General features: G+C 50.0%; 1 protein-coding gene across 7 annotated transcripts in view; it reads left to right on the forward strand.

Annotated features, from left to right (window-relative positions):
• Window positions 1-804: 804 nt before the first annotated feature.
• The window catches only part of lrp2a (low density lipoprotein receptor-related protein 2a), a 58,047-nt gene continuing 35,719 nt past the window's right edge, over window positions 805-23,132 (forward strand). For 4 of the 7 annotated variants that reach the window (XM_028990457.1, XM_028990458.1, XM_028990461.1 and 1 more), the window contains exons 1-28: window positions 1,211-1,284; window positions 1,387-1,695; window positions 8,238-8,345; window positions 8,484-8,603; window positions 8,718-8,834; window positions 9,387-9,497; window positions 9,585-9,698; window positions 9,967-10,083; window positions 10,859-11,002; window positions 11,328-11,447; window positions 11,539-11,667; window positions 12,033-12,202; window positions 14,264-14,487; window positions 14,821-15,027; window positions 15,621-15,823; window positions 15,928-16,068; window positions 16,374-16,577; window positions 17,239-17,431; window positions 18,462-18,587; window positions 18,827-18,957; window positions 19,247-19,384; window positions 19,531-19,812; window positions 19,911-20,150; window positions 20,306-20,425; window positions 20,514-20,630; window positions 20,744-21,124; window positions 21,372-21,386; window positions 22,114-22,362. In XM_028990457.1, coding sequence (XP_028846290.1) covers window positions 1,629-1,695; window positions 8,238-8,345; window positions 8,484-8,603; window positions 8,718-8,834; window positions 9,387-9,497; window positions 9,585-9,698; window positions 9,967-10,083; window positions 10,859-11,002; window positions 11,328-11,447; window positions 11,539-11,667; window positions 12,033-12,202; window positions 14,264-14,487; window positions 14,821-15,027; window positions 15,621-15,823; window positions 15,928-16,068; window positions 16,374-16,577; window positions 17,239-17,431; window positions 18,462-18,587; window positions 18,827-18,957; window positions 19,247-19,384; window positions 19,531-19,812; window positions 19,911-20,150; window positions 20,306-20,425; window positions 20,514-20,630; window positions 20,744-21,124; window positions 21,372-21,386; window positions 22,114-22,362 — 4,288 coding nt within the window. In that variant the 5' untranslated portion in view covers window positions 1,211-1,284; window positions 1,387-1,628. Of the gene's footprint in view, window positions 886-1,210; window positions 1,285-1,386; window positions 1,696-8,237; window positions 8,346-8,483; window positions 8,604-8,717; window positions 8,835-9,386; window positions 9,498-9,584; window positions 9,699-9,966; window positions 10,084-10,858; window positions 11,003-11,327; window positions 11,448-11,538; window positions 11,668-12,032; window positions 12,203-14,263; window positions 14,488-14,820; window positions 15,028-15,620; window positions 15,824-15,927; window positions 16,069-16,373; window positions 16,578-17,238; window positions 17,432-18,461; window positions 18,588-18,826; window positions 18,958-19,246; window positions 19,385-19,530; window positions 19,813-19,910; window positions 20,151-20,305; window positions 20,426-20,513; window positions 20,631-20,743; window positions 21,125-21,371; window positions 21,387-22,113; window positions 22,363-23,132 lie in introns of those variants that run through there. The other 3 variants (XM_028990460.1, XM_028990462.1, XM_028990456.1) reach the window with 2 other exon arrangements.

The following is a 23,132-nucleotide window of genomic DNA, read 5'->3' on the forward strand; positions in this document are numbered from 1 at the left end:
TTGAGTCCCTTGTTGTGTATGGGGCAGCAGTTAAGGAAGCGGCCCCGTAATCAGAAGGTTGCCGATTCGAATCCCCCGATCTGCCACTGAGCAAAGCACCGTCCCCACACACTGCTCCCCGGGCGCCTGTCATGGTTGCCCACTGCTCACTCAGGGTGATGGTTTAAATGCAGAGGACAAATTTCACTGTGTGCACCGGGTGCTGTGCTGCTGTGCATCACATGTGACAATCACTTCACTTCACTCTGATCTACCACTGATGGCTGTGTGTTTTGGGGCAGTTGTCTTACCTAGAGGGTAAAGAAATCGAACCCGTAACTGGAAGGTTGCCGGCTCACACACACACACACACACACACACACACACACACACACACACACACACACACAGGGATGGCGAGAACGCGGCGCCAGATTAATCTGCGCCGCCAGATGGCGCTGGCGCACTTTAAAAAAATGAGATTTATAACCCGCGCCCCTGCGCAGTCATCGGAGGCTGGAGTTCCGAGTCTTAGTTGGGCTGGAGCTCCGAGTTGCCAGAAGTACGACAATTTGTATCAATAATAATAATAAAAAAAAAACTTGTTTACGATAATGTTACGCCTCCATTTTATTGCTATTTCATTAGCATTTGGCGTTTCATTAAGTTATTTCATTAGCTCGACCGGGCACAGATCTCTGTGTTCATCTGTGTTCATACTTGACTTGTCGTCTCACGTACCTTTACAGCCAATCAATGCACGATGTGACAGATTATCACACAAACTACACGTCCCATAATGCAATGCTACAGTTGCCTTGCCGAACGCGATCCGTTCTCTCAAAGTTGCATTTACGCGACATTGAAGCAGATTTTCTGAGCAACGTCAGAGTGGAAATGGCGCAGGTACGACAATTTTGTCTCAAAATACGATCACTTTAGGATGCTGGTAGCATACTTCAACATTTCGGATCTGGCAACACTGCTATAATAACGTTTATTTCTTTCGGGCGCTTTGCGAACACAGACAGGATCATAAAAAAAGTTAATCGGGCCACACCAAGAATTTTTTTTCATCAACTAAATACGTCTACCCAAAATGGATTATGTTCCACGGTGAATATTTCTCCACGCATAACCGACGTCCCCGGCTTATAATTTACCCATCAGTTCAGTTACACAACACGACGGGAATAAATTGGTTACCGTTTCCGACCTGCGTTAGTGCTCAAATGTTCTTGCACTGATGTAGGGTAATAAAACTTTTGGTTCGGATGGTAAACTGGGGAAAAGGACCACAGCAAGGTGGTTCCATGCGTTTTATCCATAATCCTTTAGATGACGTTATTCGGTGGAGATTTCTTTCTGTACTTTATTATTACCTAGTAATAATAATGTTCTCCTTAGGTCGTGGAGAACATGCTGCGGAGGCCCGTCGGTGCCACTATGCAGGTTCCTGGGCGCCGCGGTTAAGGACTTGATCCGGTGGGCCGGGGCGTCACGTCTGAGCCGCTGAACACGCCCTTTTCCCCATCCGCCGGGGGAGAGAGGCAAGTGGCGCGGCAGCGAGCAGCATCCCACTCCAGTCCAGTCCCAGGAGCACCTCCATCCGGCCGGCCTCGCCAGGAGCTGGACGGAGCAGCAGCAGCATGTGGAGAGCAGCGGCGCCGACCGCACTTCTACTCGTCCTGTCCTCCCTGCACTGCCACTCGCAAGGTAGGAACGACGCCGATTCCCCACCCTGAGGCCCAATCGCTTTAACCTCAAATAATCATTCAATATTTGTATGTATATATATATTTTTATTTTGTATTATTCTGGTTATTATTATTATTATTATTATTATTAATAAACGTGATTTTATCGACGCCGAGTTGCGCGGTTTAATCTGCGGCGCAATGCCCTGCCTCAGACAGATTTGAAGTTGCGCCGGAGAACTTTTGCCGGAGCTTTGCCGGTTGCCAGGCAACAGGGGGCGAGCATGTGACGCCACCCCCCCCCCCCCATCCCCAAAAATAAAACACCCCCCAAACATATTAATCATATATATATATATATATATATAAAACGCCAGCGCCAGCACCCCCGGAGTCTCACGGGGTTCGTGACGTCCCGGCCGCAAACCGCGTTCTTTTTCTTTCTTTTATTTTCTTTCTTTCTTTTTCTTTTTCTTTTTTTTGCTCAGCCCTCGGTTGGTTAAGCTGCTTAGTTTGAATCAAGCAGCTAATTACGCCGCAGCTGCTGCCGAGTGCGGCGGCAAACGCGCTTAAACATTCCCGCCGCCTTCTTTTCGTTTCGTTCCTGTATATATATATATATAAATATATATAATTTTTAAAAAATTATTTTAAACTTGAGCAGCAACGAGAAATCAGCGTTTCAAGAGCAACGCTGAAACACAAAGAATCCGAATCGGCACGTAAGGACGCGGCTCCCCGCTGATCTCCTCAGAAATGCGGCCCGGAAGAGTCGGGCCTTCTAATCCGAATCGGTAACGAGGGAGGAAAACGGAGCAGAGCCGCAGCCGCCGCGACCTTCGGCCCCTTCCCTCCTTTTTTAGAGGGTGGTGGTGGTGGCCTAGCGGGTAACACACTCGCCTGTGAACCAGAAGACCCAGGTTCATGTCCCTGAGCAAGACACTTAACCCAGAGTGTCTCCAGGGGGACACTGTCCCTATAACTACTGACTGTATGTAGGGTGGTAGTAACCTAGTGGGTAACACACTCGCCTGTGAACCAGAAGACCCAGGTTCAAATCCCACTTACTAACATCATGTCCCTGAGCAAGACACTTAAACCTGAGTGTCTCCAGGGGGGACTGTCCCTGTAACTACTGACTGTACGTAGGGTGGTAGTAACCTAGTGGGTAACACACTCTCCTGTGAACCAGAAGACCCAGGTTCATGTCCCTGAGCAAGACACTTAACCCTGAGTGTCTCCAGGGGGGACTGTCCCTGTAACTACTGACTGTATGTAGGGTGTTAGTAACCTAGTGGGTAACACACTCGCCTGTGAACCAGAAGACCCAGGTTCAAATCCCACTTACTAACATCATGTCCATGAGCAAGACACTTAATCCTGGTCAATGCCGGAAATGGACATTTTTTTTTTTTAATGGGTGATGGGGCGTCCCACGTAGGCCGCATTTCGGGTCTGGGGTCGGCACGCGCTCCGACGAAACGTGATCATTGCTGTCACAAAGTCGCCAGCCGTTAATGTGCAAACTGCTTACGCGGCCAGAGAGTCGCTCTTGACCCGCGAGGTGACGGTCACGGCCAGAATGTGCTGATGCGGCGTCCCCGCGGTGTTTTTCGACGCCGCGGTGCCGCAACGTCGGCCCGGAATCAGTAACCGAGGCCGGCTCCGGGCCTTTCACACATTAATTTGTGGACGTGAGCGGCGGGTGGTTTCGAGGTCCCTCGCGGGCCGACGCCGAGCCTCGCGCTAGGCCGAAGATGGCAGGCCAGCCGCCTCCTGCCTTCGTACTTCCGCACGAACCAACCCACGCACGCCGGCGTCCCTTCCGGCGTAAATCCGCATTAGAAACGGGAACAGAAGTACGCACCGTTGGCAGGAACGAAGGGCCCGCTAATCCCCCCCTCTGTAAACGGCACCATTAGCGTCGGCATTAGCGTCCTCCGCCGCCGTTTCTCCCGTCCTCTTTTTTTTTTGTTTAAGTTCATGTTTTCGGTGTGAATTCGGGAAGGGGGGCGGGGGACTTGTTCCCGGCGCGCCAGGACCCTCCAGGTCCCAGGTCAGCCGCCAGGCCCAATTGACTGCGTTCCGATTTCCATATGAAATGGCGCGGCGCGCACCGACGGCGCGGGCCGGCCCGGCACTCCACCTTGCCAGGCGCCCCTTTCTTTTCCTCCCTCCCCCCGCCCCCGTTTCGCCTTCTCAGTCCGTGCACATTACGAGCCGGGCCGGGGCGATGAAAGGGGGCCTCCTCGTCTCCGGGCCTCCGCCACATAATTGGGAGGGAGCCGTTTTTTTTTTTTTTTGTTTCGTTGGTTTTTTTTTTTTGTTTCCGGCGGCGGGGCGACGGGGGGGCCGGGCTGGAGGTGCCGGGTGAGGCTCTGGGGACGAGGACTTTGTTAGTTGTGGGGGGGCTGAGGGTGGACGTTTTTGGTTTGTTTGCCGGTACCGGTTGCGGTACCGTATCCCGCGGTCCCCGCAGGGCCCTCGGTGCGCGCCCCGACGTCAGCCGCTATGAGGCTGCCGCCCCGGCGGCTCCTCCATTGTGCCATTGTGGGCTCTCAGTGGGGACCGGGGCTTTGGGAGGCTTCATTCTAATGAAAATTCCTCCACTGGCCCTCTTTGTGTGCCGGTGGTGGGACGTCCTTATCTTTCTCCGCAGACGGTTCTTTTCGGGGTCCTCGCCTGCTGTGGGTTTAAGTTGGCTAATTAGAAAAGAGACATGGTAGGAGAGGAGGGGAAGATGGTAAAAAAAAAAAAAAAAACCCCAAACTAAACAAAAACAACAGAAAAGAAAGACAAAAAAAAAAGAAAAAAAAAATGACCGCAGGAGGAGCACATTTGCATAATACAGGCCGCCCGGCACAATGGCTAATGGAAAACCGGCACCGTGGGCAAACGACGTCATTGTCGCCATTCAGGAACTGGCCAGGCGGAATTTCGCCTTTCACCCGAGGACCCCACAAAATAACTCCTTAAAGGCCGCCGGTTCGAACCCTCGCACCCCGCCGTGCCCGTCAACCTCTCTCTCCGCGGCCTGTTATAAAAGTCCCCGCTCGGCCACGTTCCCCTTCCACGTTACGCGGCGAAACGGTTAAGCTCGCGAGGCGAGGTCCGGGGGCCAGCCTGACACGGGATAGTCCCGCCCCAGGACTCCCGTCACCTTTCCCAGAACCGATACCGCGGAGCTTTTATTCCGAAGGCCCCGGCAGATACGTTTCTTTCCTGGCAAAGGTTGGCGGAAGCTGTTAACCTACGGCGGTACGGAGGGCCGCGGACGCGCCACCGTCGCGCGAAGGCCCGAGCCGAGCGAGCGAATGGACGGACCCCCCCCCTTTTTTTCTCCCCGGGCCGGTAACCCGGCCACCGCGCTGCACGGTGGGCGATCGCGGGGTGCTCTCCGGCACCGCCGTTTCCTGCTCCTGCGTTTACGGACGACGCGGCAGCCTTCCGGGATCCATGTCCCGCGCAACAAAGGCCGCCTTTCAGCCGCGCCGGAGGAGCAATTTTATCATTAGTAAGCCGAGCAGGAAAAAAAGGCCGGCGTCCCAATTGGCCGCGGGAGGAGTTAAAGTTCGAAGGCCCATTTGGCAGCCGCTGCCCCGGCGTGGCGGGTTGGTGTCGGCTAATTAATCCCAGTCGGGACCTGATGATGCGGGAAGCGCCGTATCGCGCCGGGCCTTTTAGTGCGGCGGCGCAGCCGGTGACCCCGAAAGTCACGGCGGGCGGAAGCGGCCCGTCTTTAAAGGGCGCATTGCAGAGATGAAACCCCCGAGCGAGCGCTTCTCCTCCACTTGTCCACTTGGGGCAGTGGTGGCCTAGCGGTTAAGGAAGCGGCCCCGTAATCAGAAGGTTGCCGGTTCGAATCCCGATCCGCCAAGGTACCACTGAGGTGCCACTGAGCAAAAGCACCGTCCCAACACACTGCTCCCCGGGCGCCTGTCATGGCTGCCCACTGCTCACCAAGGGTGATAATGCAGAGGACAAATTTCACTGTGTGCACCGTGTGCTGTGCTGCTGTGTATCACATGTGACAATCACTTCACTTGTCCTCCGCGCGTTAGACAGCCAGGGCTCACACGCAACGTTGCCGGGTCTCAGAATGTCGGAAAAAAGGGCGCCACGTCAAGGAATCAAGCGGAAGACAAAGCGGCCCCGGGAATTTGAGATCGACTTTCTTTCATTCAGCCTGTTCGGTGGGCTCGGCCCTTTTTTCTTTGGATTTACATCTACATTTACAGCATTTACCTGGACGCCTTTATCCAGAGCAACTTACAATCAGTAGTTACAGGGAGAGTCCCCCCCTGGAGACACTCAGGGTTAACTGTCCTGCTCAGGGACACGATGGTAGTAAGTGGGGTAACACCTAGATTGCATCAACGACAGAAGCCGGACAGTATTCCTTCTAGGCTGGACAAAGGTTGGAATGCGTTAACCGCCGTCTCATATTTCATGTCCATGTCAAAATGCACGAGCGAAATGTCCAAATTTCTCGTTTCGTTAAGGGACCGACTGATCTCGGAATTGATCAGGATTGTTTCATTTGTTTCTTTGCGCAGGCCAGTGAAGGAATGTGAACGTGTTGAGGACAATATTGCTTAAAAGTGTATTTTTTACTAAGTCCCGGCAGCTGCCGCTGGTCCCTCCACAACTAGTGGTTAAATCAGGTATTGAAAAAGCGGTTCCCAACAACCAAAAAAGAACCACAACTCAACCCAAGGGTTCTCCTGGTCACGTTCCAATATCATTTGAAGTGTTTTCTTATGTTAAAGGCTTAATGCGATCGGAACATACTGGAATGTGACTGCTTGTTCACAGCAGGGGGAAGGAGTCTTTGCTCATCTTAAGAGAGTCACGCAACCAAGATGAACCGTCAGATGATTCACATACCTGCTTCCACGAGTCATGAGAGTGCGGTCGGTTGAGGAATTCCAATCCTCTCGTCAACGCGTTAGCCCATTACAAATGTTTGATGCTAAAGTAATGCGAAGTGGGAAAATGTAATGATTAATCAAAACCATTCTTTAAATTTAATCTTAAGATGTTTGACGAGGACGTTGGTTAGACTGTTTGTGTGGGTCGTTTTGTGGACTTTCCGCGCCGCGGCCTCGTTATTCGGTTTAAATCGAAAAATAATCATTTACTCCTCAACCTGAGTGGATGTGTGTTATTTGCTTGCATCAAAAAAGAACCTTTCCCTTCATCTCACATTCTTAGCAGGGGAGGGAGGGTGTTTAAAGGTAGCCGATAAGAGAGAGACACTAGACCACCAACCCCAGACAAGCACTACCAACCACCACCTTGCATCTCCCAGCAGCCGGTGGTACCAGCCGGTACCACTATTTATCCCAATTACATTTCTGACAAGGAACAGCATGCTCCATAAATCAGGGTGTCAGTGAGAGAGAGAGAGAGAGAGAGAGAGAGAGAGTCGTAATCGCACGGCCCAGGTTCGGACAGCGGGGGTCGAATGGAGCCCGGGGCCTGTGAACCCGGCCGCTCGGTATCTCCGGCGGAGACGTCAGGAGGGGTCGGGCGGTGGTACCTTATCAGCTGGGATGCTCAGGGAGGGACGTTAAAAGGAGTCCGGAGTCGAGCGTTCGTGGGAGGGGGGGGCTGGCGCGCCCTGACTCCGGCCCGTCAACCCTGTTAACCCCCTCCACCTCCCCGAAACACACTTAAAACACCCCGAGATCCTTCTGTGTGCCCGTGAGATTCCGCTCTTTTTAGTTGACATCTACCGTGTGTTTTTTTTAAATACTCAATTTATAAATGAGGTTTTGTGATAAAATGAATTAGTATTTATTAGCAATAATTATTTTGTAATATTTAGTGTATATAATCCAATAATAAGTATTTAGTACAATTTGTATTTCTTATTTGTTCAGAAGTACTGAAGTACCTAAACTAAAATTTAAATTTTTTTTACTACAGTGCTGAAATGTGATTGTTCTGATGTTTTGGTAGTAATAACGCAGCCAGTGTCTGCAAGTTGTCCAATACACAATAAGTGTATTGTCAGACGAGTGAGAAAGTGAGGAGGCACAAACACTCGACATTTTAAGGAAAAAAGGTATATTTTACATTTACATTTACAGCATCTAACAGACACCCTTATCCAGAGCGACTCACAATCAGTAGTTACAGGGACAGTCCCCCCCTGGATACACTCAGGGTTAAGTGTCTTGCTCAGGGACACAATGGTAGTAAGTGGGGTTCGAACCTGGGTCTTCTGGTTCACAGGCGAGTGTGTCACCGACTAGGCTACCACCACATTTATGGCATTTATCCAGAGCACTTTACAATTAGTAGTGACAGGGACAGTCCCCTGGGGACAGTCTTGCTCAGGGACACAATGGTAGTAAGTGGGGTTCGAACCCGGGTCTTCTGGTTCACAGGCGAGTGTGTTACCCACTAGGCTACTACCACCCTACTTTAATATAACCGGAAATGGGACCAGCAGACAGGTCTTCACGCAAACGAAGACACAATGAATGCACGACCCTGAATGCATGATTTGTCCGCTTGATCTTTGCAACATGTATGTTGTCGGTTCCGCGGCAGGATGTGAGACGGGCCAGTTCCGCTGCGGGACGGGCCGATGTATCCCACAGGGCTGGAGATGCGACGGGACCGCGGACTGCCCTGACGACTCGGACGAGGCCGGATGCCGTGAGTGACGACCTAACCACCAAATAAAACCCAAATGTCACTTTCCATTTCACCATAACCAAGTGTAGTTATCAGAAGGAAGATCTCTCGCCCGTGTCGTGCATGTGTTCACCGCCGTGGAAACGTGTGCCTTCTCAGCCCACGCCACGTGTGAGGAGACCCAGTTCAAGTGTCTGAGTGACGGGGAGTGCATACCTCGCCTCTGGATGTGCGACGATGAAGACGACTGTGAGGATGGCTCGGACGAGAGGCACTGCGGTGCGTAGGCCACGCCCACCTCGGCCCATGGCCCCCAGATATCTGCTCGACCACTTGGCAACGGGACACCCGAGATAAAAAATTAAGAAGCTCTCCGCTTTGATCTCTCCGCAGCTGGCAGGACCTGCTCCGCCGGGCAGTTTAGGTGCCCGAGCGGCGCCTGCATCCCCGGGGAGTACAGGTGCGACCATCTGCCGGACTGCTCGGACGGCTCGGACGAGCGGGAGTGCCGTGAGTCCCCCCGTGGCATTTTAATCAATTTGTCAGATTAAGGGGCTCGCTGACGGACAGAAATGGCCACAATATGCTTCTTGTTGTCCGAGGTTGATTGCGGCGGATTCCTCGTTGGATTAGGCGAGCCGGGGTTCAGTGGCCGACATTTTACACCGTCGCCTACCGACAAACACACAAACTTTACCCTGAGCCGTCCGGCTGTTTGATTGGCTGTTTGGGGCAGTGGTGGCCTAGAGGTCAAGGAAGCGGCCCCGTAATCAGAAGGTTGCCGGTTCGAATCCCGATCCGACAAGGTGCTACTGAGGTGCCACTGAGCAAAGCACCATCCCCACACACTGCTCCCCGGGCGCCTGTCATGGCTGCCCACTGCTCACTCAGGGTGATGGGTTAAATGCAGAGGACAAATTTCACTGTGTGCACCATGTGCTGTGCTGCTGTGTATCACATGTGACAATCACTTCACTTTCACTTAATGTGATGATTTGATCCTGTAAAAAGTCCGGTTTAGATGTAAAATGAATTCTGGGACGTGGAACTCTCATCCTCCAGAGTACCCCGTGTGCGGCGAGCTGAGGTGCGCCAACGGCGCCTGCTTCAACCGCAGCCAGCGCTGCGACCAGGCGCTCAACTGCCGGGACGGCTCTGACGAGGCCAACTGCAGTGAGTCTCTCTCTCTGGGCGCGGCTCCCCGCTCAGCTGTCCGCCGAGGGGTGGCGGCGCACTAAATCTGAAATGTTCCACCTCCAGCCCAGCACTGCAGCACCGGCATGTTCCAGTGTGCCAATGGCGAGTGCATCCCCCAGCGATACGTCTGCGACCACGACGACGACTGCGGGGACCGCAGCGACGAGCAGAACTGCAGTGGGTGTCCTCTCGTTCTCCATAACGCTTAACAAACTATTAATAAGCATGCGTCCTAATGCATTTACCAGAGCGACTTACTATCAGCAGTTACAGGGACAGGGTCCCCACTGGAGACACTCAGGGTCAAGTGTCTTGCTCAGGGACACAATGGTGGTCTTCTGGGTCATATTCGAGTGTTTTACCCACTTGGCCACCACCACCTCAACGCTCTTGGAATCAAGTGCCGTGTGGTTTTTTTTTTTTTTGTTTCTTTCTCCCAACGCAGCGTATCCCACCTGCAGGGGAACCTACTTCACCTGCCCCAGTGGCCGCTGCATTCATCAAGTGTGGCTGTGTGACGGAGAGGACGACTGCGAGGACAACGCAGATGAAGTGGGCTGCGGTATGAGAGCCTTTTTTTTACGTTGTTTCGCAGTGAAAAGCGTCACGGCTAAATGGGCCCTGAGATAAGATCCACTGTAACTCCAGCCCCTCGGGATGGCAGCAGGCAGCGGGCTGGACGTGTGCACCCGCGTTCCCTCGAGTGTCCTATTCAGAGCCCTCTTTGTGGCCTGAGATGACACAAGCCTACCGAGAGAGCTTTCCGGAATTCCTTCACGCTGCTCTGGAGTGGTTACGCACAAACCTCCTGTGTGAATCCTTCTTCCGAGCCGCTTCCTCCACCGTGACATTTCATCTCTAAGATTCTTCTCAATTCAGAGATGTCTAATTACGCTTTCTATATTCTCACGGCATCTGCAGATTTGTTTCCGTGATCTCCCAATAAACACGGCGGCAGGAGTCCAACTTTTATAGTAATAAATCTACCAAATATATTCCCGTACTCATCTTTATGCTCCACCCACTGATGTTTATACATTGAAATATCATATGCAATACTGCCGAACTCGTGACTGGGTTAACACAAGAGGCCGAAACACCTGTCTATGTCATTCGGAGAATGCCACCAAAGGCCACAGTGGCAAAGAAAAGCTCCCTGAAAAAGGAAGAAACCTTGCGAGAAACCAAGAAAACATCCTTCTCTGGTCAGCTCTGGATTTTCCTGGGTTGTTGCGAGAAATATAGAGGTTATCGTAGTCCAGTATTATGTATTATGATGTGGTATCGAGGTCGTATATTAGAATTCCAGATGGAATCTGTTCACTCTCCGTCTTCAGATGCCGTGGCCCGAGAATGCTACCCGGGGGAATGGCCCTGTCCCTCATCAGGCGCGTGTATTCCCGCGGCGCAGCTGTGTGACGGGACGCCCCACTGCCCGGGAGGGGAGGACGAGACCAACACCACCGCGGGGCGCAACTGCAGTCAGTGTCGCTTTGTTCTGCTGATCCGTCACCACGGGAACTTGTAGCCCTGGTTGTTCATGCGATGCTGATGAAACAGAGAGTTTATTTCAATGACAAAATAAATATATTTATTCCTCAGATCTACTCAAATACCTAATATTTAAATGATTAGCGATATTGGATTTACAGCCATCCCCATCGCTACCCAGTACATCTTAAGTTTTCCCATTTTTTAGTTATTTTAAAATATTTTTTTCCCCAATGAATGCATGTGAGATGGATTAATATCCGTACTTTCATACTTATAGAAGAGGCTGATTTTAGTGAACCTTTTTCTTGGCAGGTGTCTGGCGCTGTGCCGCTCTGAGCTGTGAGCATCGCTGCCTGGCATCGCCGGACGGAGGCGCCTGCACCTGCCCCGCCGGCTACGCGGTCAACGGCAACGACAGCCGCTCCTGCGTCGGTAACTAATACCTCGCTTCTGGTCCGGCTCCTTCCCCTATTTTATATTTTTTTGTGTAACCGCCTTCTGCCTCCGCTCGTTGGCGCCGCAGACTTCGACGACTGCAAGATGTGGGGCGCGTGCGACCAGCTGTGCGAGGACCGGATCGGCGGCCACCGCTGCGGCTGCAGGGAGGGATATGTGCTGGAGCAGCGCCGGCACTGCAGGGCCAACCTCTCTTGTGAGTTTCCTGCGACGCTGCTCTCTCTATCGCTTGATCTTTCTCATCAGGAGATGTGGATCAACAGATGCCCCCCCCTGCCCCGTTCCCAGTTGCTCTTGGACGTTATTTCTGCAGGGCTCACGCCGGCCTGAAAAGGATTCCAGTTCCGTTCCGTGATCCACGAACGCGGTTCCTTTAACACGGTTCCTTTAAAAAAGCTTTCGGGTTTACTTAGGCAGGCTTTAACAGTCAAAACAGGTTAAGCCCGCTGCCGCGGCTCTCCTCGCATGGTGAGCGCAGCAGCTCGTCATGTGGATGGACATGGAATGGCTGCCATGGAAACAGAATGGCGCCCGTGACCTGCTTTTTTTTACTTCGTGCAGCCGGGACTCCCTCCCTGGTCTTCTCCAATGGCAGAGACCTGCTGATTGGGGACGTTCATGGGAACAGCTTGAGGACGCTGGTGCACTCCCAAAGTAGAGGCGTGGCAGTCGGGGTGGACTTCCACTACAACCTCCATCGTGTCTTTTGGACTGATACTATACAGAACAAGGTAAGAAACTAATTTGACATCACTTGGCCTAGAATTTGGAGTGGCTTTAGTTGGAGTAACATTCTAAATAGCAGGTCAAGCCTTTTCACATAACATATAATAAGTCTGATCCCGGTCTTAATCCACCTTGTAATGTTCTCCCCTCCGGTGTAGATTAAATTCCGACCATCGGCGTATTTTTTTTTCCTCTTTCTGACAAACAAGGATTTTTCCCCGCTGATATCTGAGGCGCTTGCTTCAGACGGACGGAGGCGCTATCGCGGTTGCGTTTGTTTGTTGATAACAGAAGAGCTTCATCCTACACGTTGATCCTCCTGACTCGGACTAATGTTCCTCTCCCCCGCACAGGCACCAGCCTCTCTCAGCTCTGCGGGCACCTTTGCTCGCAGGGCCAAAACTCCCCTGCAAAGAACGCCTGTCAAAAAGCATTTGTGACGTTCCCCTCCTAGCATCGACCCTACGGAGACGCGTGCCTTCTTTCCACACAGACTAGTAACCGTCTGAAGGCTGATGAGGCTGGGTAGGGTAGGAAGAGGTGTGAACCTTCACTGGTCTCGCGATTCGATTACGATTATCAATGCACCGATTTCCGATTAATTGCGATGCGGCCTGGTGATTTTTCTGCATTACTTCACATTATGTTTTCAGAGTGAGATCACACTTTCGGACGTCTGAACCGGGCATTTTTTTCTGCTGAGGTTGGAAACGCCCGCCTTTCTGGTCTTTGGAACAAATCAAAGCATCCACACCGGCATTCAACACCAGCGTTCGATCGACCGCGCATTTGGATGGCGTCAAATAAACACTTCACACAACGTTTTTTATTGTGTGCAGAAGTTTCTGCCAAAATCCTGACAAAATGCGTATGGATGCCATGTGGATGTCCATGTGGATGAGGCCAAACTCCTACCCGGAGCGGCAGCCACAGTCACTTCCCGGCACTACTGTTAACTAAAAAAACCAACAAGCAATGTAATTATGAGGTGGTAGGGTGCTAGTAACCTAGTGGGTAACACACTCCCCTATGAACCAGAAGACCCAGGTTCAAATCCCACCCACTACCATCGTGTCCCTGAGCAAGACACTTAACCCTGAGTGTCTACGGGGGGGACTGTCCCTGTAACTACTGACTGTAAGTCGCTCTGGATACGGGCGTCTGGTAAATGCTGTAAATGTAAATAATCCATTATGCACTGCATTGATGCAGAATTATGTATGCATCACTATGCATCGATTATGTGATTAATTTCAACACCCCTTCTCTCCCCTGACTTTGGAGGGAGGGAATTCTTTGACCGATGCCTCGAGATACAGTTAATACTTTAATAATGGGGTAACTCGGCCCCTAAATGACAGGCGGCTTAATGAAGAGGCAAAAGCAGGGAAGCTGATCCGGAATAGGATCCGCATTTCTTTTCTTTTTTTTCTAATCTAGAAAACCGCTGTCTGATATACGGGGGGAAATGTGCGCATATTTCTGTGCAATTTTATGCAACCCGACCACGTTGAAAATGACCAGGCAGTATTTGTTTTCACCGAGTCTGCCTCATTGTGACGCATTCTCTGGCCAACTCAGAGGGCTTTGTTCAACACTCTTGGCTGCTCCTTGGCTTGAACCACGGCCATACAGCTGAACGAGCCTGGAGATACCAGGTAGCCAGAGTATCTGTGATCACCCCCAAACACTTCTATCAGCCTTAAAGCCAGGGTTCGAAAAACAGTGTCTGTGAACGTTGCCTGAGAGGTTAAAGTACCAGGCTACTTCCACGGCTTAGGTTTCATTTAAACCAGTCATCTGAAAATCCTAGTTTTAGGGTGTCTGGGTTTGGTTTCAGAGGAGAGACAGAGCTGCTAAGTCCAGAATTGCAGCTACTAACATTATACCAAGCAGCCAACCCTGAGAAACCAGTGCCATTATAAATGCTTCAGGGTTTTTCCTTGGGAGGCAAAGACAACGTCATATCGATGGACTAGACAGAGATTAGCCAAGAATCTGGTCTGCAGGACCAGCTCTGTAGCACAAATCCCTTGACAAGGATGCTTTATCTTCTTGATGTCCAGGTGTTTTCCGTGGATATGGATGGCTCCAACCTGCAGGTGGTCTTAAACGTATCAGTTGACTACCCCGAGAACCTGGCGGTGGACTGGGTGAACAATAAACTGTATGTGGTGGAGGCCAGTGTCAACCGGATTGACATGGTGGACCTTGGTGGGAGCAATCGCGTGACCCTGATCGCGGAGAACCTGGGAAACCCTAGAGGCCTGGCGGTGGATCCCACAGTTGGGTGAGTGGTTGGTGGTGGGCCTCGCCCCAGTGAGCAGGAGCTAATGAGACCGCAATGTTAGCAGATTGCCTAACAGGGATTAGCGGGAGGTAATAAAAGTGATGAGCCCTATGCGAAACCCAGTCAGTTGGTATTAATTGGGAGGTGGTAATGAACGTACACAGCGATGTGACCCTTCGACAGGGGTCGACTGGGCTGGTGTTCAGTTTCAGCCTCACCGTAGCTCATCCACCTGGGGGTTGAGAAGGTTACATACTGTTGATGCCAGTCATTCCTCAAAGTCACATACCTGGAGGCAGCCGCGTAATTGGATATAATCGCTCTCTGCTATAGGTACCTGTTCTTCTCCGACTGGGACACTCTGAATGGGGAGCCTGGATTGGAGCGAGCCTATATGGACGGAACCAACCGCTACGGAATCATCAGGTCCAAGCTGGGTTGGCCAGCGGGAATCACACTGGACATTGATGCCAAGAGGATTTACTGGGTGGACAGTCGCTATGACTACATAGAGACCACCACGTATGATGGTCTGCATAGGTATGAACACGGAAGAGTGGCGCTTTACTGCTCAGGATCCAAGTATTTTATCTTTAAGATGTGAAAAGTTGAGCAAGTTGACACATAGAAGGTAACTTCTGTACCCACAGTAACTAACTACTGTAACAGATTAACTCTTATATTGAAGGCCATGTGTATTCAAGGGAATTTATTTTAGATGGTTTGAAACCTAAAAAGGTCTGAAATGCTATCCAGTGCTAATATTAATACATATAAATGCTTATACAATGCAGCGTTAACTCAAGAGATATCTATACAATACCAGTGAAAACATTGGATGCACCTACTCTGTTATGGTTATTGATGACGACAGTTCACTACTGTCGTCATCAAAAGCTGCTTGATGAGACATTAACATGAGTGAATCTTAAACCTTCAGGACTGTTGGTGGTGGAGAGAAGCCACCTTGCATTGTTATTTTGGTTTATTACATAATCTCCAGTGTGCTATTTCATAGTCGTGTCTTCAGGTTTGTTCTATAATGTAAAAATGGCAAGACCCATAAATGAGTAGGTGCGTCCATATTTTTGACTGGTAGCCTACATACTGGACACTTTTTGGGGTTTCTGCAGGAAAACGGTGGTGCATGGAGGCTCTGTAATCCCACACCCGTTTGGCATCAGCCTGTTTGAGAACACTGTGTACTACACAGACTGGACCAGGATGGCCGTGATGAAGGCCAACAAGTTCAGGGACAGCAGCCCGCAGGTGGTACACAGCACCCCCCACACCCCGTACGGCGTGGCAGTGATTCATTCCTACAGACAGCCCTACGGTAGGCTTCTATACATCGACAGGAACGCTCATATGGATTCGAAGCCCTTGGAGCCAGTAAATGCGATGTGATTAGCGGAGGTGTGTGTGTGTTTGTGATTCCAGTGAGTAACCCGTGCGGTACCGATCGGGGTGGGTGTGAGCAAATCTGTGTTCTGAGCCACAGAACAGATAATGACGGACTGGGCTACCGCTGTCGTTGCCGCATGGGCTACGACCTGCATTCAGATGGCAAACGCTGTGTGGGTAAGTGTTTATTACATTCACTATAAGATCTAAACTAAACCAATTGTGGAAAAAAAAACTTAATTATCAACTAAAATACATTAATATCACTTCACATATGTAAGTGGCTCTGGATAAGAACATCTGCCATTTGCTGTAAATGTAAATATCAACATCAATTTAATGGTCATGGATTTTTTGATGTGACATCCAGACATAATTTATCCCTAATTCTGCATTCTAGCCGGCTTCTGCAGCAAAGGCCAGGCTAAATCCCTGTCTGGACAGCAGAACATTAGTAACATTAGTAACTGCACTGTTTTCAGTGGTGAGGCAGTTCCTGCTGTTCTCCAGCCAGCTGGCGGTGAGAGGGATCCCCTTCAACATCTCTTCCCAGGAGGACGTCATCCTGCCTGTCACCGGCACACCCTCTTACTTCGTGGGCGTGGACTTCAGCGCTGAGGACGACTCCATCTTCTTCTCGGACACTTCCAAGGACATCATCTACAAGCAGAAGGTTGATGGGACTGGTAAGCCTTCTCTCTAGTCAGGAATCTATCAGGGCAGGGGAAAAAAGGAGGGATTTATAAATCAAAATACAGAGACGTGAACACAGTGAAGCAGTGGTACAGGACAGCGTTAAAACATCAAGGACCAGATGTGGACACATCAGGACACATTTATACACACGAACAAGGATACACAATCAGGTAATCAGGGCCACATCAGACACACACAAAACTCTGGTTCAGAACGCAGACCTGGAGCGCCCAAGAAATGAATAGTTTTGCCACTTCAGAAAATGTGAAATTCGCGCTATGGAACGTAACATTTTGGACATTTTGCAACAAAGATTACCAGATTACTCAAATTCTGGAAGTTTGCTTCTCCACGTAGAGCATGCTGCTGAGCACTGATCCCAACCATGTGATCGTCCAGGGTCAATCATGAGCTCGCTCTTTGGAAGAAGCAGAGCACAGATGCAGGTTTTAATAAAAGAGAATCTCCTGAGAGTCAATTTCTTTAACATATAGAGTGGGAAAACATATTGAGTTCTCTAAATCCGAAGTTCAAATGGCCTCATTAAAGTCGTAAAAAATCCAATGAGACAAAATTTTTAGATATATTAAAAGTGGTCATCTCTTAGTTTCAGCATTAAATCAAGCATTTCTCCTGCATTGATCTTCACAGGCAGGGAGGTGCTGGCTGCCAACCGGGTGGAGGGCGTAGAGGACCTGGCTTATGACTGGATCTCAAAAAACCTGTACTGGACCGACCCACGGTACCGGAGCATTTCTGTAATGAAGGTGGCTGACAAATCCAGGAGGGCCATTGTGCAGAACCTGAACAACCCCAGATCCGTCGTGGTGCACCCTATTGTGGGGTAAATACATACTGATTGTTTATTTTATTTTTCATTTGTAAAGTTATGCCATTTCACTGTCTGTTAGTTCTGGTGCTAGGCTACCATTGGCTATAAATTTACATTTATGGCATTTGGTAGATACCATTGTCCAGAGCGACTTACGACGTGCTTTCGTGTTACCATCAGTGACATAATCCGTTCTTGTTCAGTAGGACCCCAACTATGAATACAATCATTCTCTGTTATAGTGTTCCTTACATAAGTCAGATAAACAAACCACATCCAACTATGTTTGATATTTTTTTTAGTTTTTGGTTATTGCTAAAACAATGTGTATTGTTTTAGAACATCTGACTGCATCTCTTAACCTGAATCAAATCAACTCATGGATGTATTGCTTTAATAACTACTAGTAAATGAATGAGAGTTAATTATGTGCACTGGAATATGCATATGGAATATAAGACTATGGGGTAGCTGTGACGTTTATCAAGCCACATATGACAAAATAAGATCCACAGAAATCCAGAGAAGTAATAAGACTGTTTGTGGGGGGTAGGGAATGGTGGGGTCGTGTATGAGCCAGAAACAGAGCCCAGATGCCCTCATATCAATACCTCCTCTCTGTTTTCCTAAGACCATGAAACAGTATTAGAAAACTGGGCACTTGAATCCAGTCACACCTACAATAATACAAGAGGTGTCCACCCATTGAAAGGTTGTGCTTGCTTTGAAGCTCTAAAGCTGATAAAAGAACTCTTTATTTAGTGCTAGTGGGACATTTCCAATAGCTTCAAAGTCATAAGGCCCTTGGGCCCAAGGGCTTAGATTAGTGCTGCATGAAGGCCGGTATTGTGGGGAACACTAAGAACTTGGCTTGGGCGGAAAAGCCCCATAGAGCGCTCAGATAAACTGTCTATATCTTATATCTATTCATAAAAAAAAAAAAAAAAAGTTGCCCTTCCCCGCTGCTTCTGTTGTGGCTAGTTTAAAATGCTGCCTGTGACACTTTTCATCTGTCTTCACTTTTTTTTTCATGTTTTGGCAGCTACATATTCTGGACAGACTGGTACCGTCCAGCGAAGATTATGCGAGCTTGGTGCGACGGGTCACATGCCCTGTCGATTGTAAACACGACACTTGGCTGGCCTAATGGCCTGGCCATTGACTGGAGGTAAGCCAAGCGTCCCTAGTCCTTCCCAGGCACAGGGCTACGCTCCTACAATACACCATTCAGCCGGTATTACTGCAGCAGGCGGTGAAAAGAAAAATCAAAGTCTTGCCATTTCATTCAGGAAAGCAGCTTCCCGAGCAAACCAGTTGCCCGATACGAGACAAGCCGTCCAGTCTTGTCATGTTTTTGTCACCGTTTCTTCGTCGCGTTTAAGCCCCCTTTTGATTTTGTGCCCCCAGCTCCATGCGCTTGTATTGGGTGGATGCTTTCTTCGATAAAATCGAACACAGCTCCTTTGACGGACAGAACAGACTTTCCCTGGAGCGAATCACTCAGATGTCACATCCATTTGGCCTGACTATTTTTGGAGGTCAGCCTGCTTTTTTCAGTGTAATGCATTTCTGTCATGTTATTACAGGACAATATGAAGTAATAATGTAGCCACATGTAAATAACATTTTTATTACGTAATTGATATTACTTAGTGCTGATTTGGAATTTTAATTATGACTGGCTAAATCATTTTGATTATCGTGATGACAATGCTGGCTATTCATAAATTCCGGGCAATTAAAGTGCCCCAACATTCCTGTTGAGAGATTGAAGCATCTCTCACCATTTTAACCTCCCGTCACTAATCCGTCTTTCTGATTGGCCAGGTTATGCCTATTTCACTGACTGGAGGCTGGGTGGGATTGTTCGCGTGCGAAAGACGGACGGGGGGGAGATGATGGTCATCAGGAGGGGCATCAGCCGCATCATGCATGTCAAGTCTTTCAACTCCAACACTCAGACTGGTGAGGGGCTCTGTCATGGACTCCATACCTTACATGGACTCCATACCTCCATACATACATCCAACTATAATCCATGGTGTAATTTTTGGGGACTGACCTCCCCCTCCCCCCTGTCTTCTCTTCCTCTTCTCTTTCTACCCTTTCAGGCTCCAACTTCTGCAACAGGGCCACCAACCCCAACGGAGACTGCAGCCACTTCTGCTTCCCAGCACCAGACTCCCAGCGGGTGTGCGGCTGCCCTTATGGGATGAAGCTGGCACCCAACCACCAGACATGTGTGGACGACCCGTCCAACGAGCCTCCCACCCTGCAGTGCGGCTCCAATTCCTTCTCCTGCTCCAATGGGAAGTGTGTCCCCCAGAGCTACCGCTGCGATGGCATGGACGACTGCCATGACAACAGTGACGAGGCTAACTGTGGTGCCCATAGTAAGCGACTGACTTCCATGTCCAGTATAATGGACATGGGACAGACTTCATAGGCTTTCAGACTTTTCCCAAACCGGACACGCTCATCTGTGTTACAGACTCCACCTGCTCACCGTCTGCGTTCACCTGTGCCAACCAGCGCTGTGTGCCGCGGAACTGGCGCTGCGACGGCCACAACGACTGTCAGGATGACAGCGACGAGCGCAGCTGTCCCACCCAGTCCCCCGGCACGTGCCAGGCTGACCAGTTCACCTGCGCAAACCGCCACTGCATCCCACATACCTGGCGCTGCGACACGGACAACGACTGCGGGGACGGGTCAGACGAGGCTGACTGTGGTGAGAGTCGGCGTTTTGGTCTTCCACAATTTTAACGTGTCCCCTAAACACACTCCCTACGAATATTGGTCGGCTATGGTATTCATACGTAGAGTGAACAATGGCAATAAAATTACCGCGTTGTTGCTAACATGCTTGTTTGTTTTTTTTGTCAGACCTCTTGGGCACCTGTCATCCGGGCCAGTTTCAGTGCCCAGACCACCGGTGCATCGACCCCGCCTACGTGTGCGATGGAGACCGGGACTGTGTGGACGGTGCGGATGAACAGGGATGCGGTGAGTCTCTTCTTCCCGGCCTGCAAGCTGGTTAAACCAACGCTGGCAAGCGAATCTGGCGACTAGTCCGCATGTTTTCTTCCTGCAGTGTACAACTGCACCGCCTATGAGTTCAAATGTTCCAGTGGGCATCAGTGTGTCAACTCCTACTACCGCTGTGATGGGGTCTACGACTGCAATGACCGATCGGATGAGACTGGCTGCCGTAAGTTGCAATCGTAATGCATAAAATACGTTCATATTTGCAATCAGTGTGGTACTAGTTGACCGTGTAGAATCCAAACGTAAAGGAATAATCGTACCGACTACCCGTTTCAGCCACCCGACCACCAGGCATGTGCCACCACGAGACGGAATTCCAGTGCCAGTCCGATGGCAGCTGTGTGCCCTCCAGCTGGGAGTGTGACGGGCACCCCGACTGCGAGGACGGCTCGGACGAGCACCACGCCTGCCTGCCGCGCACCTGTCCCACCACAATGTTCCGCTGCGACAATGGCAACTGCATCTTCCACGGCTGGGTGTGCGACGGCGACAACGACTGCCGTGACATGAGCGATGAGCGGGACTGCCCTACGCCTCCCTTCCGCTGTCCCAGCTGGCAGTGGCAGTGTCCGGGCCACAGCGTTTGTGTCAACATCAGCCGCGTCTGTGACAACATGCCAGACTGCCCCAACGGGGCCGACGAGTCCCCGCTCTGCAGTAAGTCCAGCGCACACAATCAGTTCCAATGAATCAATATGATATTAATATCACTGACATCGCTCACATGATTTTTTTTTTTTTTTACCTTTAAAGGCATTTTTAAAAATTTCTGTACCTTTCTTTTCATTGAACCAATGACAATGCACATGTAGCTTTGCTCTAAATCATGCATGTTGTTGATCTGCTCCGATTAACTCTGAAGTGACCTGTGATTTTCCTGTCATTCTTTCCTCAATGGTTTCAGACGAGCCACTGCCAGGTAGGCCAACCCTCAATCAAGCGTTCAATCCCATAGCATGTCCATAGAGCATGTCTGTCCTGCCGTGTACTAACCCTAGATGACTGTGAGCTTGCATGTATAGCGGTTACTACAGGTGCCAGTAGTCGATCAGAGAGAGCTTGAAAAGACATGCAGTCGGCACTGGAAACATGTTCTAACTCTTTAGTGCTGTAGTTGGGAACTTTGTTGCGGAGACAAAGTTTGTGAATTAAACCATGCACGAGCACTGGTGATACAAATGAAGGTGCAGGATTAAACGATTATTTTTCAGATGCAACGATTAATCTAACATTTATGGCATTTATCAGACGCCCTTATCCAGAGTGACTTACAAACAGTAGTTTTGGAGCAACTTAGGGTTAAGTGTCTTGCTCAGGGACACAATGGTAGTAAGTGGGATTTGAACCTGGGTCTTCTGGTTCATAGGCGAGTGTGTTACCCACTAGGCTACTACCACCAACTAATCTAACGATTAGTTGCTGTTGTTTTTTATCGGTTCGATTCGCCATTATTTCCAAGCGAATTGACTAACATAGCAATTTATGCAGTCAAAAGTACGGCCGCATCTTTGACGAACGATCGCATTTCTTGCCCTGAGTCACCCGTGTTGGTGCCATGATCGTTGTTTTGGACTCAACGCATCGGCGTGCATATTTTGCGTCGGCCCAGCCCTAATTAGCACTGAAGTACCGTTCTCGCTCCGCAGACCAGGAGAGCTGCTCCGACAACAATGCCGGCTGCACCGACGGCTGCATCCAGGGCCCGTTTGGAGCCCAGTGCACCTGTCCCATGGGCTTCCAGCTGACCAACGACTCCAAGACGTGCGAGGACATCGACGAGTGCCAGCCGCCCGGCCTCTGCAGCCAGCACTGCTACAACGAGAGGGGCTCGTTCAGATGCCACTGCCAGGACGGATACACCCTGGAGTCCGACCAGCGCACCTGCAAGGCATCAGGTGTGTGTGTGTGTGTGTGTGTGTGTCTCTGCTGTTGTGTGCTTGTTTGCTTTTGTTTTTATTGAAACAAACTATCGTATCGTATCAGAAAACTGCCTTGTGTTACATTCAGGGTCTACATAAAAAGGTAATACCAGTAGAAGGCATCAAATACGAAACGAGGGGTTGATTTAAATCAATTATCTTTACCATCTGTTGTATAAACATAAGACTTGAGCTACTTGAAACTTTTTTGAAACATGAGAAAAAAATCCATCCCATGCCTTGTTTGCAGATCTCAGAACTTATACTATATACTTTATTTAATTAAACTAATCTCATCAAACCATATATGTATTATACGCTGCGAACGCCTGCAGCCATAGGTGCTTAATCCATTCGGACAGAATATCCATCTTTCTCCCCGTGTTGTGAATAAAAAAAAAAAAAGAAAAGAAAGCTCTTCCGTGGATTAGCCCATTCCTTTCAAATGAAATGTCTGATATGGATCGCACTGGCTCACTCACAGCTTTGACATGCCCTGTCAGAGGCAGAATGGCGAATTACCCAAGTGGAGCCACACTTGGCCCTTGGAAGCCCGAGGTGGACCTTGGTCTGTAGCCGGCCGCCCCTTCAGACCGATCAGATTACTGCTGATAACGGAGAAATAACGTATATGTCAGTCAGAAACGTTCTCGTAGGGGTTATTAGGACATAATCACTAACAAAGAGGCTTGTTTGCGGGGCATGCAGCCGGCGTGGGGTCATTACTCAGACCCGTCACACAATGC

This window comes from Denticeps clupeoides, chromosome 9 (genome assembly GCF_900700375.1).
Source record: "Denticeps clupeoides chromosome 9, fDenClu1.1, whole genome shotgun sequence".
NCBI classification, from domain to species: domain Eukaryota; kingdom Metazoa; phylum Chordata; class Actinopteri; order Clupeiformes; family Denticipitidae; genus Denticeps; species Denticeps clupeoides.